Here is an 18810-nt window from a genome sequence, read left to right on the forward strand (position 1 = left end):
AAATTTTCCATGGAATCATTTCAAAACAACAGATGTGATGAATTTATGCCATGTGCTATACAGACAGAGTGAAATAAGTGCTGCCAGATGTGGTGGAAAAAAATCACCTCACATCAGACCTTTCCTAATCTGAATCAGAGTGCATGCAGACACAAACCAATTAGGGCTCAGGAAAGCTGTGGAGAGGTCAACAGGCTGGCTATTATCTGTTTGTGCCAAAAATATACCTGCCAAGATTTAGGTCAAGAAAAAAAACAAATGTGGTCTGGAGGTCAACAAGGTCAGGTGGATGTGGATGAAGGTGTGGAAGTCGATTTCTAACAAAGCCTCCGGTGGCTACTCATGAGGAAATTATACTGTGTAGGTGTGCGTCTGCCTGTACATGTATGTGTGTGTGTGGGGGGGTATGTAGGTGTGTTTCTGAGTGACTTTTGGTTCCCCACAGAAAGGATTTGCACTGAAATCCAACCCCAGATGTGTCACAGTAGCTGTCTGTAATGGCTGTGTGAACGGTATGAGCTGTAGCTAGTCTGGTATCTGGGGGAAAGAATATTGATGTGCAGACGTCCCCCCTCTCTCAGAGGTAGAGAATGGAAACCAATTTGTGGGACATATCACCTGACTGTTGTGGGCCCAAACACGACCTCACTAACAACAAAGGGAGGACCTTCAGACCTTGCATCCTCTCAAGCGAGCGGTGTCGGCTATGATTCATTTGCTGGGAAACTATGGATTGAGATGTATGACCTCAATGCCAACCTTTTGTTGACAGCGGTATCCATGTGTTTACAATATAGTGTGTGTAATTACAGTCTGTGTTCATGTTATTGATGTGTCTTTGCTCCTTAGCAGATGTGGTTTCTGTTTGGTCTAGACACTGCTGTCTATAGTTGACACCTGCAGTGGTTTTCTTGAACTTCACCACCTGAGTTTGGTTCTTTGCTGTCATTCTCGCTGTTCAAAAGTTCAAATCCCACATGCAGATGTGTGCCTGTTACATTTACAATGCACAGGCTGTTTGTATTCATGGAAAACATTTGTGAGGTTTTGAAAGTAATGAATGCTCACTGAGTTATGGCAATGTCACATTCATTGGTTTTCATGGTTTTTATGCTATGGGACTTTTTCTTTGTGGGATTAAGTAAGATTATACCACAATTATGTAGTTTTATGTAAGACATACAATGTATTCAGAAAGTGTTCAGACCCTCTAAGTTTTTTAACATTTTGTTATGTTGCAGCCTTATGCTAAAATGCTAAAATGAAAAAGAAACCCTATTATGACAAAGTGAAAACAGAATTTTAGATTTTTTTGCAAATACATTAAAACGGACAAACTTTAATATCTCATTGACACAAGTATGTGATGTTTCTACACCTTGATTGGTGTCCACCTGTGGTAAATTCAGTTGATTTGGATATGATTTGGAAAGGCACACAGCTGACTTTATAAGGTCTCATAGCTGATGATGCATATCAGAGGCAAAACTAAACCAAGAGGGTGGAAGGAACTGCCTGCAGAGCTCAGAGACAGGATTGTGTTGAGGCACAGATCTGGGGAAGGATACAAAAAAATTCTGCTGCATTGAAGGTTCCCAAGAGCACAGTGGCTTCCATAAATTCTTAAATAGAAGAAGTGTGGAACAACCATGACTCTCTCTAGAGCTGGCCGCCTGGCCAAATTGAGGAAGCGGGGGAGAAGAGTCTTCTCTTCTGGAAATGGAGGGAAGGAAGAGAAATGAGAGGAACTTGAGCTAAATTTCAAGTGTCATAGCAAATGGTCTGAATACTTGTGTCAATGTGATATTAAAGTTTGTCCGTTTTAATGTATTTGCAAAAAATTGTAACTCTGTTTTCACATTGTCATTACAGGGTATTGAGTGTAGATTGATAAGTGGAAAAATATTTTTTTATTTTAGCACATGGCTGCAACATAACAAAATGTGAAAAAAAATCTTCTAAATGCACTGTGCATAGTGAGGACTGTGGTGAAGAACAAACCACCCAACATATTTTGCTATTTAGTGTCACCCCCACCCCGCCCCATCTAGTCTCATGTATGCGCCTGAATCATGTCATACTGAATGTCATGAAAAGCTGTGATGAGAGACATGTCTGAGTTTATAAAAATTCACTGTACATATGTTTTGCGCTCCCTTATACATTTGAGTCAGGTTTTGTGAAAAACGGACGATTGTCAGTGGTCAAAGTCATTTATGTTATAAGTCATGTCCAGTCTCAGGCTTGCTGTTCAGTTTAATTGGTCCGTGGTAATAAAATATTAGGTACACCGGCTCTCTAGGTAGGTGCAGATTGGTTATCAAAATAATAAACCACTGGAGTTAAAATGAGATTTCCACATTGTTTATATTCGTCGTCCTCCTCCAGACTCACCTGTTCCCTATTCGTTCATCAGCTCCCTGTTATATATACCCACCCGCTTCCATTTCCTCTCTGCCAGATTGTCTTTGTCCCATGTGCCTTAGCTTTCCAGCGCTCTGTTCTTTGCCTGCCTGTTCTGATCCTGATCATGTTTTTTTTTTGTTTTTTTTGGATGTTTCCCTCAATCTGACTCTTTGTACTTTGTCTGCTTGAATTTTTGTATCCTTGTTTATCCTCTTTACTTTTACATCTGCTTCCTGAGTCTTGCTCTTGGGTCCCGTTTTTCTGAGAACTGTGACAGGTTGATTTGAAGATACTATTGTACCACCAGAAAATATTCCATGTTTTGTGTTGACTTGACAGTAGTTTACCTTTGTGTTGGCCAGATTTTTGCTACGCCATGCCCACTACTGTAAGTGTATTTGCTCATATTAGCTGTCATTTATCTGATCATTTTTCAAGCAAAAAATCTGTAGTTCAACCTTTTTAAATTGTGAGGATTTGTCCAATGTGATGCATTTTTCTTTATGTGCTGACTTTTAATCAACCGAACAATTACTTAATTTTAAGAAAATAATATGCAAATTAGCCATTAATGAAAATAATCGAGAATAGCAGCCCTAAAATGGTTATAAAGTTTATCTTAAGGCCCTAAGTTTGGTGGAAATTATTCATAAAAATGTTGCTGAAATTTGGTGGTCCACTTGGCTAAGTTAAAATGCTCACTCAGGAGAACATTTGTACAACATTTAATATAAATCATGTTTAGTAAGTTTTAGTTTTCGGAGGTGTGATCTCTTTTCTTTTTTTTTTTTTAATTTAGAACTTGAATTTGTAGTGCCCCATGTCTCCAACTGAACCATATTTCATCAGATCCATGTCACAATAGGTGTGCAACATTTCAAAACTGTTAAATTTTCAGTCTCATTGAATAAATAAATATATGTTAACACCTGTTTATGATTCAAGTATCACAATTTATTACAAAAACTAGAATTTTTTTTTCATCTGTCGGTGTTGCCATGCTTTAAGCATATAACAATACAGTATAAAATCTCAACCTAAAAGTAGGAAGGTAAAAGCAAAGATCATAGATGCTGACACAGCATTTACAGAAGTTAAGACATGCTGTTACTGTACAGAGAACATTCCCATTGACGTACAAACATCTGCAAAATGCGCCATTGTCATCAATGAATTGCATTTTACACTAAACAATCTAATTCAACCTCATTGAAAGTGTTACACGAAACACCTCTTTTGAAATTAATTTACAGAAAATAAACACAAACACTCTGCAAATTATAATGAATGTGCTGAGATTTTTTTCAACAGCCCAAGGCACTCAGGCTCGAATGTTGGCAATAAATACGTCATTCTTTTACACAAAATCACGTCAAGCAGGTGGTGGTGGAGAGAGAAGAGTGAGAGAGAAACAATGCCGTCTTTTTCATACCCCTTGAAGAACACATTCCTTTTAAAGAAGTCCACCTTGTCCTTTTTCACAGTGAAAATCCCTGGCAGTCGAGACAGAAAAGACGTTTGAAGTCATTTTGTTGAAGAGTGTGACATCTGTTCACTAAAAACTACATGACCTCCTACTGTACTTTTGATGCTGGCCTGTCGGTTTGATCTCCGAGAACCTCCTCTGCCCTCCGGAGTGGCATCAGCTGCTTTTTCAAATGAAACCACAAGTAGGCCTGATGTGCAGTCAAGCACCACAGGATGCCAAAGTGTCCCCTTCCACTGAGCTGTCCCTCATGAGAATCTGGTAAAAATCTATCAAGGTGTCCACAAATGATGTTTTCAAATATCTAAAACAAATCCAGATGCTATTTATTGAAACACTCGCCTCCTGATCTTTCATTTTAGTTTACCGATGCTGTGACAACAGTGGCTTTAACAACTGCATTGATCTTCTCCTCCCTGCAAGTTCAGTTGAGCTGGCGACAAGCTTCAAATGTCCACTTCGAGGCACCTCCATAAATATCAAGGCTCGTCTCCATCCATGCAAAAACGTTGCCCACTTGTGCTTTGCTGCTGCAAGTCGCTAGATTATAAATCTCTCCGACAGATAGTTTCCGATCCCAGATGTGAAAATTTGCCAGGTCTCCAACAAAAGCTTGTGTGGCATCAAATCCTCCTCCGAGTGTGTCCTGTGGTAAAGACAAATGGATTTAATCAAGGATGATATGATTTTTTTCCCCCCCTCAGGCTGCTTTATGGAAAGTACAGAATTGCCTCTTGGATTATCTGGAATCTTTTTGGACTGATTAAATTGAATTAGGAATATGTATCTTCAATCCTCTGGGATTCTTGATGAGTCCCAGTTAAAGATCTAATCACCTTATTAAGCCTATAATGTGAATTACAGCAAAGCGTTGATTGCAAAATTGAATTCTTATTTTTTTATGTCACAATAAAATGGAAAAATGACTTCAGCTTTTCAGCTAATTTTCCGTATCATGATAATCATGATATAAAGCTCTTGTGTTTAACAAAGTGATATCTTATGGCCAGCCTCTGCCCCAACATGCTATTATATCAGGGAGTAGTGAGAAAAAAAGTTTGTTTGTGGCTTATGGTGGAATTTGTTGCCTTTGTGTTGCTGAAAGCTCAGTTCCTTAGAGCAGAAAGCATCTGAAACAGATGTGTGATGTGTTTACCTGCTCTTGACCTAGGATCAGCAGGCCCTGTGGTTTGATAGGATGATATGGAGCCAGATTCTCTCCACTCCCTCTCTTGACACCATCTTGGAAAGCTTCCCAAACACCATCACGAGTCGTCCAGGTCACACAGATGTGATGCCACTTTCCGTCATTGATGAGAAATGGCAGCTTTGCAACCTTTTGGAGGGATTTCAAACGCAGAGGCATGATGTGAATATTTGCTGCAATGAACCTAAATAACACTTTAAAATCATTACTTGGCAACATTTCCAAGGCGGCTCAGTCTTACCTTGTCATTTATTAGTATCTCCATTGGGTTGTTTCCCCACTCTATGAGGACCAGCTCATTGGCTTGACCAGGAACTGCGTAGGAGAAAGGTGTGCCCACTCCAGGAGAGGCATTGGACTTGAGCCACATGCACACGGTGAGGGCGTACATCTCCGGCAAACTCTTCTTCACTTTTGCGTACATGTAGTTGGTTCTTAGAGGGAATGTGAGCTGGAATTTATCCAGGGGCCTGTTTTCTCTTTGACCTGTGAAGAAGAAAACACAAAACAGTTGGTTTCTGGGCTTTGCAGAATCAGTATGTGTTTTTCATTTTGTTAAACATGGATATGCCATTCCCAACGCACACATCCTGTGGATTTACATAGGAATTATACGTTACACAACAAATCCACAATCGTGACGCTCCAGATTTGCCTTAATCTCCTTTGATAAACCCACCACAGGAGTAACCGTGACGTTATTAACCTTCATCTCTCGTTTTCTTCTCCACCCATACCTCTCTGTTTTACTACTGCACAAGCTCTCTGCTGCATGGTATCAGAGGTGTCCCAAAGCGAGGGCGCATAGTGGTTCAAGTTCTCAAATGGCTCACGGCTGGAATGGAGGGATAGGTCGTCCACTGCATATTTGAAATGGTTTAATCTGCATGAATTAGAGCAGGAAACTGACGAATGTGCCCGTATGTTTCAGCTTTCCGGGGATAAGTAAACATTAAATCGACAGCTGAGGTCATTAAACCCTGTAGTGCCAAATTGGATATGCAAACGGAGGTTCTTTTTCATTTTCCAGCCTCACATCCAATCATTTGCTGCACTGTGGCGATCTGATATCTCCTCTTGATCACTGATAGAAATCACTCGTCAGCCTCGCTTCCACCACTACACTCATCTTTAAAGCAACTCTCCCACCAATCCCTCCCAGATCTCCTTCACTTTTTTTTTTTTTCGCGCGGAAGCCCATAATCTCTGCACACCCACCTTTCTCCAGGTCGGTGATCCTCTGGTGTAGAGATGTGAGGGTGGATTCCACTCTCCCACGCTGCTCTGTCTCATTCCGGAGTCCCGGCTTGCCTTCCTCGATGCTGTTCACCCGGGACAACACCTGCTTCTCCAAGTCGTCGATTTTACTTTGGAGCAGGTCTTTGAGGCTGTTCGCCTGCACCGAGTTGTTACTTCTGCTGAATTGCTGTCAGGGGGAAAGCAAAGCATTTAGCTCAATGTGAAGAATGGCTTTACATGGATATAATTCTAGATTAACTTTTATTTTGGAGCATTATTGCAGTATAGCTGGACACACAACCTAATTTGCCTATATATTTTTCTTTTATGTGCTCACAATTATTATTATTGTTATTATTATTATTATTATTATTATTATTATTGTTGTTGGTGTTGTATAAAGTACATTAGTCAACAAAAGTGGTTGTATTTTGGTCGACAGAGCTTTGCGCACAGTCACCAAAGTGTTGAAAATGTCCTCAGAAGCAGCAGCAGCCTACCTCCAGATTTTCTAGTCTCTGCTTCAGCGACTGTAAAGTCTGTGATAGTTGCGTCAAAGTGTCCGCGGGGCCCCTCGATACATCCCCCATTGTGTTTTTGGTCCCAGCTTCTTTCTTCCTGCCGCCGGCCCGCGCGTCCCCAGGCTCGGCGCCGCTCTGGCTCTCGCACCGCGCCAACTTTGAGGTGAGTTCTCTGATCGTCTCTTTTTGGTTCATGATGGTCTCTTTCTGCTGCAAAACCGTCTCCCGCAGCTGCATAACAGTGGTCTTCAAGTCCTCTCCTGGCACGCTGTTCTGCAAGGTGGCTGCGCATATGTCCATATCCTTGGGTACGGACGTGCAAATGAACTGCGTCTGTCCGCCAAAGTCTTGAGAAGAACTCTCCAAAAACAGGAAGGAACATAGAAAAAGTCTCCAGCAGATTGCCTTCTTCATGGCCCGCATGTTGTCGTCTGTGCTGGCTTGTGTTTTTTGTTGTTTTTTTTTTTGTTGTTGTTTTTGTGGCTGATGAGCCGCAGTGACTTCGCGCTCGCGTCCCCTTGTTGTTGTACTCGCGTCTGTTGAAGTGCAGCCGTTTATATACAGCGAGCCTGGTTCTGCGCAGAGCAGGTTCACTGCATCACTACGGGAGGGGAGGGAATCGCGCTGTCCCTGTTTAATCGGCTCCAGAAGCAGCGTCACATTCAAGAGCTGAAACCCATTTTGCTTTCAGGCTCCCACATCTTAAATCTTTCATCACTTAGACTATTTGTCATTTCTCGCTGTTTATTATTCATCTGGAAAACGCGGATTTGTAGGCGGTGAAGAGGGGTTTGCTTGCGTGGCGGGGTGCCAAGAGAGCCAGCTGTGTTTGTTTTGCGCACACTGAAAACTCTCTCTCACACACACACACACACTCACACACTGTTTCTCACACATACACACATTGTAGGTGGATGCAGATCAGAAGTTGCAGCGGTTTGTGGTCCCCGCTGATTCAGCACCAAGGACAGCTCTGGCCACATTATCACAGCCAGCAGAGGAGCGTCTGTAGATGCTGCTTACTTCTCAGTTGTTAGAGCCTTTTTTGCCTCTGTTCAGCTCAGCTGCGACTGGTGTGTGTGTGTGTGTGTGTGTGTGTGTGTGTGTGTGTGTGTGTGTGTGTGTGTGTGTGTGTGTGAACTCAGTTTCTTTGAACATGAAGACCGCATTTCATGTTTTTCCTTCATTCTTCATCTTCATCTTTCTGGGGGGTTTTTTTATTTTATTTTTTTTTTTACATTCAACATGTTTATTTGATGATGAACTGAAATTTCAATTCGAGTACCATAGATTATTTCCCATGTCAGACTCACCTGGTTCATACCCACCACATGCCCCCAAACACACACACACACACACACACCTTATTCCCTCAGAGCCTCTTGCAGTGGCGATCTGCTCTGTTCTCTACATCAGTTATAATCATCTCGATAATTCACTTTCTAAAATGATAATCTGTCCCCAAGCAAATTTACCTTATCTATTATTCAGGAAGGACAATTTTGTTATTTTTTCTGTTGCCCACTCTGTTCTTATTTATTCAGTCAGTGTGGAAAATAAAATGAAAACATTTTGAATAAGTCATGAAAACATATTATCCCTCAGATTAAAATTGATTTCTTTGGAAAGATTAAGCACACAGCATGAGACAAAAGTCTGCAAGGATATTAGGTAAGGAGGTTAGATAGATCATGATATAATTACTGTCATCAGTTCCATGTCTCTAAAGCACAGTGGTTTATAGCTGCAGGTGACTTCTGCAGGCCACATATTAACACTAAAAGATTAAATTGTTTTCAGGAGGAAGGGCCTCGTTTCAACAGACCAAGAGCATCATTTAAGAGCTGGTGCAATACACGGTATTACTGCACAAATATCCTTTGTGAGTCGTAATCATTAGAAGCAACTAAATGGTGCAATTGAGTGTTAAACTGAATCATGCTCTCAAATATTTCTTGTTACAGCACTTGTCTCCATGACATTCTTCATCTTAGAGATGCCTCTCTTATGTTTAATCACCACGTAACAGCTTTTTGATTTTAAGTAAATAAATTAATATGACGTAGCAATCTTAAAGTGCATTAGAATTTATGCTTTGTCTGTCTATTGCCCCCTGAACCTTTTGTGTGGATTATTGTTCAAGTGATGCAACAACATCCAAGAGGAGTGAAAAGGGAGAGGGGCTTAGTGATTTTTACTCTGTGTTCTTAATCCAAAGTTGATGGAGTGTTTTTTCATATTGTGATAAACAAAACTGAAGCTTACAGGTGCGAGAGAAAACAATTTCTCTCAGTGAGGCATGAAAGTCATAAGGAAAAGTGGATTTAGGTGATGTAACTGTCCATGGTTTGTGTAACACTGGTTGGCTGCTTATCTTCAGGGGTTTTTAGGAAAATAATGAAGCAATGCAGGAAAATACAGGTCAAGGGGCAACACCAAGAAGTCATATACTTCATCAGAGATCAAGCAGAGATCAATCAGACTTTTTTTTGTGAAAGTCCAGCAAAAATATTCACAGGAACCCGAGCAGGGAATGTAGAAAACTCAGAGTCAGAGTATGCTTTTAGCTGCATTGCCCCTGGGTAAAATATAAAAAGATGAAGAGGAAAAAAGAAACAAAACTGAAACTTTATTAGATGTTATGGAACATGAAGCCATGCACCCTGGCACTGTCATACCACCCTAACATGCAGAGCAAGAAATGTCAGTACACTACCTTTTCTCTCCACCTTATCAACCATCTGGTACATTTCCGCTTGTTATGTAATTACTCATAATAGTCTGCAGCGTTTTCTAATTCTTTGCAAAGGCCATTCATTGTATACATATTATCTTCCACAAAAGTGATTTGCCAAAATAACTTTTGCTCAAATGTTGTAATCAATAATAAACTGAGTAGACAAACCACTGAATTGCAGTTGGAATATTTTTAATTGTTTGGTCTGGGTTTTTCCTACTGTATGTACAGTAAAAAACAGGCAGAACAGCCGAGATGTCTTCTATCCTTTGGGGCCAATGGAGCATTGCACAATGTCCAAAGTCTAGCTCTCATTATAAATTCATTATTCAGTGCTTCCCACACAAACACATCTCAGAGCTATACACTTAAAGTAGAAAAACCTTCACTCCTCTGTGTCCCTCAGAAACAAACTGTGGCTCTTCCCATCACCTCTACTGCTCCATCCCTCCCTTCCCCTCCCCTCCTCTCCTCCTACGGGCATATAAAACCCAACTCAAGTAGACACTGTTGTTTTGTAACCTTTCCAATCTCTCAAATTAACGTTTCCTCTGGATGCCACAAGTTCGGCCTGTAAGCATATTGTGTTATGCTGTGATTTAAAAAAAGACAAAAAGACAAAAAAAAAAAAAAAACAACGTAACAGCTGTTGAATTTATAATGTTGTTAGCCGTGGTGTGCATGAAATAATAATAAGGTTTGGATGAAATGATTATTTGTTGTTCAAGTCATTGTGCTAGGCATGACTGCACAACAGTCTGTGATACTGGAGATACTAGTCTCATACAAACAACTGCCAGTAGCTCTTAACACAATCCTGCGCTCAGTATCACCTCGGTTCTGTTAGAGCTGTGCCCCGGGCTGCTGTCCACCTGTTGTGGTGAGCAGTATCTGCTTAATAATGCATTCAAACACAGTGGAAATGCATTCTCCAGCAACAGAGATCAATAGTTGTAATTTCACATATTGGCATCCTGCCTTGACTCACTTTCTCTCCCTCTTTCCCACCTTCTGTTGTGGAGCGGTAAGGCACATCAGGGGGGAAAACCATCCAAGGCTTTTTAGATTTTAATTGTGTTTTAAATTATTTCACATTTTCTATACCGAAGAGCATTTAGACATTAGGGCTGAGCATCTAACTTCTTTTTAGGTATCGATTGAAATGTGTCCGCAGCAGACAGCCCTTTATTGAAAATTGGCTTTAACTCTTAGAAACATAAATGCAGCACGTGACCTGGTAACATACAGAACAAATATGGTACCAAAACACCATTGAAGTATAAATAAAACACAACATATGCCAAAATGTTTTGGTCAAATTTTTGGTGTTTCTTTGATTTGGATCTTTCCTTACTCTCTCGTTTTTTGCCTGTATTTTGTTGAGTGGCATATTTCCTTAATGTAAAAAATGGTTTATAGAAAAAAGAAAAATTCTGATTAGTATCCAGCGCTAGTTGACATTGACATTGTTGTTGAACATGAATACAGTGGAAAACATGGTGGATACTCTATGTTCAAGTTTAAAATGGAAGCACAGAAGCAGCAGGATATTGACATGGTTCAAACTGCAGAGTAACCAAAAAGTTGCGCGTTTGTTATGTTGCAACAATCGCTCTGACTCATCACAACGGTTTAATTAAACCCTGAACCTGTTTCAGTCACACCAGCTAGAGAATCAGCTGTGTAAAAAATATTTACAGTATGCCTCAAGTGACCAAAGGTCGGGTGTTTTCCATGTCAATGTAACTGCTGGGTGACACTGTTCCTCATAAATACTAGAAGGTATTTCATAATTTCCATAAACAAAAGCCTAATTAAGCTGCCCTTTGTGTAGCAGGCCACAGCCAGCCTCTCCATTCCAGAGGAGGAAAACAGCTGCCATTTTGGGGTCACTGGAACTTTAGTGTGCAGTGGCTGGTTGGAGTGAAGAAAATGTCAGGCAGTCGCTGGCTCAGTGTAAAAAAGATATCCCATCGAGGTTAATTAAGACAAAGATATTTTTAATGATCATTTCTTTTTTTTCTTTTTTTACTTATTTCCCTCATGATGTGCAGATGGAGTTTTTTTATACTGTATGATTGCTTTCCTTATGTTTTATTGAAGGTTTGATTTAATTATTTTTCCTTCTCCATGAGTTGAGCGACCATCTGAAATTGATACAATGTATCATCTGACATTGGGATCATTTTCTGTGCTGATGTGACAGTGTTCTTCTCCTGCAGAGGAAGATGAGGAAATATATAACAATGTGCATGTGGAAGTCTTTCTTTCCCCCTATCCCATTGCCCAGAGTATGTGATGATTGGATACAGAATCTCTAAATTTACTGTTGTGCATGAGCAGTGGGATTCTTTTACAACTCACTCATTCATCATTTAATTCTTCTGATCTAATCTGCTGTCAGATCATGCAAACTGTGAAGCACTCACATATTCATAGAAAGCATTATGATCTACTGTTGGTGTGTGAATAAGCAAGCTGGCTTCCTGTAATGTACTCATACCGTCACTGATTGCCTTTGCTCTCTTGTAAATGTTTGGATTTTATAGATTATCAATTTTTATGGCTTTAATACTCTCTGTTTACAGTGGCTGTGTGTTTGCTTCTTTGTAAATGTAGGTGGTTTTTACTCATTCAGCCTTAGCTGATCATGTCTGGGAATTCTTGGGTGTTTTTAAAATATTAATTTCTAAATCTAAACACTGTTTGACCTGTAAGTAGGAGCAAATAATAAGATCATACTGGCCATTTTCAATTTCTTTGAATCTCATGTAAAGTGGGGGAAATAACAGGGATTGACAAAGTAATATTAACACTGAATTAAATTAAAGGGGCACACCACTAATTATACACATTAATTGCCATGGGGGGTTTTCCCTGTGAAATCTCAGCGTGGGCTCAGAGACTTCCAATTTATAACAGGTAGGGAAGGTCTAATGAAAAGACACTAGTGAGTTGCACTATGGGAAGTGTAGGATCCATTATTTTGGAACTACTTAAATTCAGGATATCTCAGCCTCTGCTTCTTTTGCAGCTCTCCCCAAGTTAATAGTCAGTGTTTGGGACTTCTGATGTTTCAGATCATTTTTCTAGTATTTGAGACCCATGTGTGAGCAGTGATGCTACTTGAACTTAGCATTTGTAATGAGATTGTCGGCTCCACATGTAGATGTCTTTAAGCCATTACCGATTTCTGTTATCTATCAGTAACCAGGAGAACTCGGTTTTTACAGCACATTGATTTTTCTTTGTCTTCTCATTGCCATTGCTATTGTGTTTGACTTTTGTTTTAGAATGAATGCAAGTGGCACAGTAGTCTTTCAGTACCTGAAGGGATGTTACATTATGAATAAGGCATCAGACATTCCCAGGCTCACATCACAAACGGCCTTGTGGATTTGATTTCAATCTCAGCTCAGATTCCTTCAGCACTGTTGAAGGCTCGACAAACTCTATGTTTCTCACATTTATTGCTTTAAATCAAACAGTTCCTTTTGCTTTCCCACAGGAAATGTTGCGTCTAGTAGAAGATCTTGGGATGCTTTTTACTCAACCGTAACTGTGAATTATTATTAAACACACCCTAAACCACCATGCTGCATGCACATGATTTAAACATTTTACTTTTTGATCCTCCTAATCCACAGTTATTTTTCTGTTTTGCATGCAAAGTGGCAGATATAAGTGAAGGCTCGATATAATGTACAAATGATATGTAAATGTAGTAAAATACAATGTTAATTCAGGCCACACACTGTAGCACACTCCTGCATCATCCACGCCAATGCTCACCTTTAGCTAGTACATGATTTCTTGACATTATTTTTCAAAAGCAGCTTTATTCACCAGCCTTGTGTTACCGCAGTATATGTTCTATGGTGATGTGTATTCTGAATGTTTGTGGTATGTGTCCATGGCTCTGAGCAGCTAGCCAGGCATGAGCAGTGTGTAGGTGGGAGCCTCATGCTTGTGCACCACTCACTTGTCAAAAAAGCTGTGGAGGCATGAAGTGCTGTCAAGAGATGCAGTCTAATGAAGGGATGTACTCTTGCTGTGCAACACAAAAGGAAAGTGACTGACTTGCTCAAGGCCTCTGTCTGGCACCTTCTCTCTGCAGCAGAGACTGAAGACATCATAGTGGATGACGCCTAGCAAGAGAAAAAAGAGAGTAAAGGTTCCAGAAGAAAAAGTTATGCCTAACTAACTTTTTAAGATTCAAATTCTCCCACACAGTGTTAGCAGAGAGAAGATTCCTGCCTCTTTACAAATCAACAAAATTACAATCGTCAAAAGAACACATAAAGATTCAGTGAAATGCCGCTGCTGTGTGAGATGATTGAGTGTCTTCACGAAAACTAGAGTTCTTTCAAAAAAATCTTGACTCACTTCTTTAGTGCTAGTCTTGTTTCACAATCAGTGGCCACTTTATTTGGTACACCTGCACAATCTCTAAGGCGATTCAATACAACTGCTAAGCCATAAATTCTAACTTTACGAAGGTTATAATGTTCGGTTTTTGGTGACATTGTCAGAAATGTGTGAATTTTATTATAGTGAAGACATGAATATTTTTTACCATATTCTCCTGGAGAGAAGTCCAATAGCATCCTAAGTGGTGGGCTGACTCACAGACCAGCATTGTTGTCCATAAGGCCATTCTGCTACACAATGTGTAACCTATAGGGAATAGTCTCAGTTAAACACTATGTAAACAAAGTGACTGCAGGATATTGTCTGAGGGAAGTCTTATCTTCCATATGTTGTCTATGGGTAACAGGTTGAGTCTTAACAAAAATAGCCTGCACATGTTTCAGTGTGGTGGAGAAAGGCTGGCTGCAAGACGCCCGCACGCTCTGAAAGAACAGCCACATGCCCACAGTCACGTACCGTAAGGTGCAAGAGAAACCTCTATCTTTTAAAACATCTTTTGCGACACCCTTGATTATCTAGTAATATACCAGCTGTTACCAGAGATGCAGTTCAACATTGCAAACATTTACGAAGAAGGAGAAAGTATTGCAGTCTAACATCTCTTGACCGAACACAACTATATGTAGATAATATACTTAAAACACCAGTTAATCTAAAACCATCAGATCTCCTTTATGTCCTCGCTCAGGTCAGACACGGTCACATTCAGCTGACATACGGCTGGATTTGATTACTCCTCATCAATCCATCGCCATAAGTATTATGGGCATTAAAGGCTTCCGGCTGTATGTCATGTCCACCAGGACACACCATGGATGAAACCGTCTGGAAGCACATGGATATTACTGTGTTGTAATGTGGGAGAGGATAATCTGAGATAAAGATGTATTGATTTTTTTTTTTTTTTTTTTTAGTACATCAAGGTCGCTTCCTCTTTTCATGTCTTTCCCTCTTTGTGTGTGTATGTGGAGAGGGGAACTGAAGATATGGCACAGTACACACACAGCAGAGACGAAACATCTTTCTTGACTGTGGCGTAGCTGAGCTGGAGATATCACGACTCGCTTTTGATGCTCAGTACAGTCACAGTGAGATGCATACGGCACCTCTCCATGAAAAATCAGAAGAGAGCCAGAATTATTGGTGGCAAAAAAAACAAAGTTGTTGAAATAAACTTTTAAGCCTCTAAAGGTCAGAATTTAAATGAATCATGCCTTAATGCTTCTAGATGATACTGATCACCAACCTGTTAATAACTGCTGGAAGCAGCAAGACAATGCATAAAATCAGTGCTTCTGAGATTCTCCCACATCTTTACTCCGTGAACCCTGTAACCCAGCAAGCTTGCACAGACGTGTGTGTGTGTGTGTGTGTGTGTGTGTGTGTGTGTGTGTGTGTGTGTGTGTTTGTGTGTGTTTTAAAAAAAAAAAAAAAAAAAAAAAAAAGAACAAAAAGAACAGGATCAGTGCCTCCACATGAAGGCTCCCTCCCTGAACCTCTGCCAGAGAAGAACCAGCCTCGCATCTGTGTGGAATGATAAAATCGTGTCAAAAAGTGCAGACAAATATTTTTGAGCACCGGCGCTCTCTGAGGGGAAACGGAGCACAGACAACTGCAGCAGTCTCTCAGTTTTCTACATCTCTTTTCTTCAGATGTTTTTTTTCTGTTTAGTGGTCTCTCTGCCCAGATTTAAACTTGATATTTTCTTTCTAAGAACAGTCTCATTCTCTTTTATTTCTCCATTTTGTCCTGTTAATGCAGTGACCACTCCCCATAGAAAACCACTGTCAGTATACACAACCACACACGCCACACACACCTCTGCCAGGCTTCTTTCAGGCGAGAACCAGAGAGCCCCCACTTGCACAGCAACATCAATAATAAAACTGAAGCACCCCCCACACCACCATCACCATTTGCTTCTAAAAATAGGACTCCTTTTTTGTTTAATATTTCATTTGCCCCTTCTATCTCTCTATCTCTTTCTCTTACTCCTTTTCTCTATTCATTGTCTTTAAATAGGTGATGAGGAAAGATGTCAACAGTTGAGTTTCTGCTTCCAACTTCCCACTTATTTCCCATCAAGTATTCTGTCCCCACCAAACCCACAAACGCCATTTCCTCAAATCGTTCTCCACGCCATGGCCAACTTATACCTCCTCTCAGGCCTTTACAGAGTGTCTCAGCGTGTTTATATTTGTACTTAATGTTTGATTGTAGGCCAGCGTCTGTATTTATCAAACTTCTAAAAGTTAAATTTTGGACCAAAGGAAATAATAACAGTAAAAATCAAAATTTTTACTTGAGAAAAAATTACTCAAGTTTCTTACTGCTTACAAACATTCCAGAGGTCTCTGAAGTTGTGGGTGAAAATAGTCACACAGCAGCTATTTACACCCAAATGTGACACCCAATGGCTCCCTGAGCACCTCGTTTTTTGCACCATTAAAAACGATGTATAGGACGGGTCAAATTGTTGCAAAGCACTGTTTTAATAAGCGCCATCGTCCAGGTGGTTTTCTAAACATCTGTATTAACCACCTGTTAGAAAGCCTATCAGGCAGAACTTCTCTCATGTGACTCATTGAAATGGTCCAGGAGAACCTAAAACCTGTGTGTAAATAGCCACATTCACTATATACGGGATGGCCTGCACCTTACTCTTTGTACATTGTTGTCCTATGAACTCTGTTTTTATATTTTTGTTGAAATGTATATAACCAATGCAGTCCCACTGAAACTCCGCTTAACTCATCAGCTTATTTTTTCCATATGAAACCACAAACTTAGAAAAGCGCATTTTGTTACTGAGACTTATTAAAATAATTTCAGCAGAAGAAAGAAATTATCCAAGCAAAAGTGAGACAAGAAGTTGGAATAAAAGCAAATAACAAGGCAGAAAAACCAGATGGTTTTAATTTTATTTGCATTTAATTAACCATGATCTTCAGTTTGATCTGCTACTGGATTTTACTGGATCTCTCTATCACTCACGACTCCTGTTAGGAAAGCAGAAATCACTGTTTTGTATTTCCCTCAGGCCTGATGTGGTTTTGACTTGTAGTTTCTTCAATAAACAAAGCACTTTGTTTGTACATCAAAAAGTTGTGTTCTTGCATCCTCTACTATTACAGAGTTTTTTTTAAACAAGATGACGGCATTTACCATAATCAGTGTGTGTGAGCTTTAATCTGTCACCAGCAATTCAAGGAGAAGGGAGATGCACATTGAAACTAGTGTGTCTGCTCAAACCACAGTCAATCGTGCGTCACACAGTCTCCTCATTTCTCATAAGCGATTCTCTTCCCACTGAGCAAATCTGAGTTTCCTCTCACGTGGGAAGTGATTTCAGAGGGGGTTGAGTGCACCTCGCTGCCGCTGTGTTTGTCTTAGTTTTAGTTCTGTGGCTGATGTTGTGGTTCAGTCTGCTAATGTCTTCTGACCCTGTGCCTCTCCTCCTTCCTCTCAGGACTTTTTCCGAAGCGCTGAAGGGAAGGAGGAGAGGAACGCTCTGCTGAGAGTTGACTTAGTGTTTGTTATATAATGTGTCCTAATGGGACACATACTGTAGGTACTGTACCTGCTGAAGGGCAGATAGTGCTGATGCTGGATTCGGGCCTGCTTACCCATCACTGCCTTCAATTGTAATATGCATCTCTTCATCTCTGCAAGTTCCCATCTAATAATAATAATAATAGCAGCTTTTGTCTTAATAACCCCACTTCAAAGATTATTAAAACTGCAGGAAACAAAAATATTTCAGGATGGAACTCCTGGGATATCATTTCAGTGACACATTTAATTTCCTTTTGTTCCATTTTTTTTAATCGACAAACAATGGCCGTGAATGCCTTTACCTTCTGTGTATTAACTTCTTCACTAGCATTACACTTTAGCTCTCCCTTTGCTCATTATTCATGTCTTTTTAGCTTTCTGCACTGATACATTAACTTCAAACACTGGTACACGATGGATTAATTCTCATTGTTTTAGCTTCATAAATCATTCGAGGTTATTGTCTTAAGATGTTTGCAAACATATTTTCACTGGTGAAGTGTAATGAGGTGTGCAAATTGGTTTTGGCAGGCAGGATTACTGTAGTATTTGTACAAGGCCGCTGTATCAGCACACAGTTTACCTGAACAACATCTTAATTTTATGATGATGGAGTTTGTTTTATCATCAAATAATTTCTAGGTCATGTTTACAATGAAATTCTTTACTGAATCCTAATTTAGGCTAAGGCAGAAAGTACAGCACACAGTGGAGTTTAGTGGTTATGTAATCCCATTAGTGCAAACAAATGCACAATTCTTCATTGTATTCTTGTAATTCTTAATTACTTGAAGTCAAGTACTGCATCCTTTTTTGAGAAATATCCAAGTTTGTTTGTGCTATAAAATGATCTTAATACGTAATACTATAAGGAAATTAAGCTTTTCTAGCCAAGCATTAGTAGATTTTCACTTCTGAAATATAAATATCCCTGATGCAACTGCAGAATCGTGACGCCAGTAGGGACTTCTCAGAAGCATTGGATCCAGTCTACCTACTTCAAAATCAATCACAGCATAAAGCCCTCTGTTCTCGGAAGGCTGAACTTCTCACACAGGCTCTCTTTTTTCCTCGCTAACCTCGGAGAGAGATCTGTCTGTTCGCAAGTGAAAAGTTTGAACACAGTTTTGAAATTTAAATCTGTGGGAGAATACAGGCATATTGCCTGTTAAAGTACAGATTCAGACTGAAACTTTCTGACAACAGTTTGTACAGTAACTGAACTGGC

The 18810-nt window shown here is 40.0% G+C and overlaps 1 protein-coding gene across 1 annotated transcript; it reads right to left on the minus strand.

Annotated features, from left to right (window-relative positions):
• Positions 1 to 3382: 3382 nt before the first annotated feature.
• LOC111230244 (neuronal pentraxin-1-like) lies at positions 3383 to 7371 on the minus strand. The gene is made up of 5 exons (XM_022756913.1): positions 6839 to 7371; positions 6318 to 6525; positions 5341 to 5585; positions 5049 to 5228; positions 3383 to 4538 (listed from the first exon to the last, which is right to left on the minus strand). Exons 1-5 carry the CDS (start codon positions 7280 to 7282, stop codon positions 4317 to 4319), a joined length of 1299 nt encoding a protein of 432 aa, XP_022612634.1. The 5' UTR covers positions 7283 to 7371; the 3' UTR covers positions 3383 to 4316.
• Between the last annotated feature and the right edge of the window lie 11439 nt (positions 7372 to 18810).

The sequence above is a fragment of the Seriola dumerili genome, unplaced genomic scaffold (genome assembly GCF_002260705.1).
Source record: "Seriola dumerili isolate Sdu_G_001 unplaced genomic scaffold, Sdu_1.0 BDQW01000260.1, whole genome shotgun sequence".
Classification (NCBI taxonomy): Eukaryota; Metazoa; Chordata; class Actinopteri; order Carangiformes; family Carangidae; genus Seriola; species Seriola dumerili.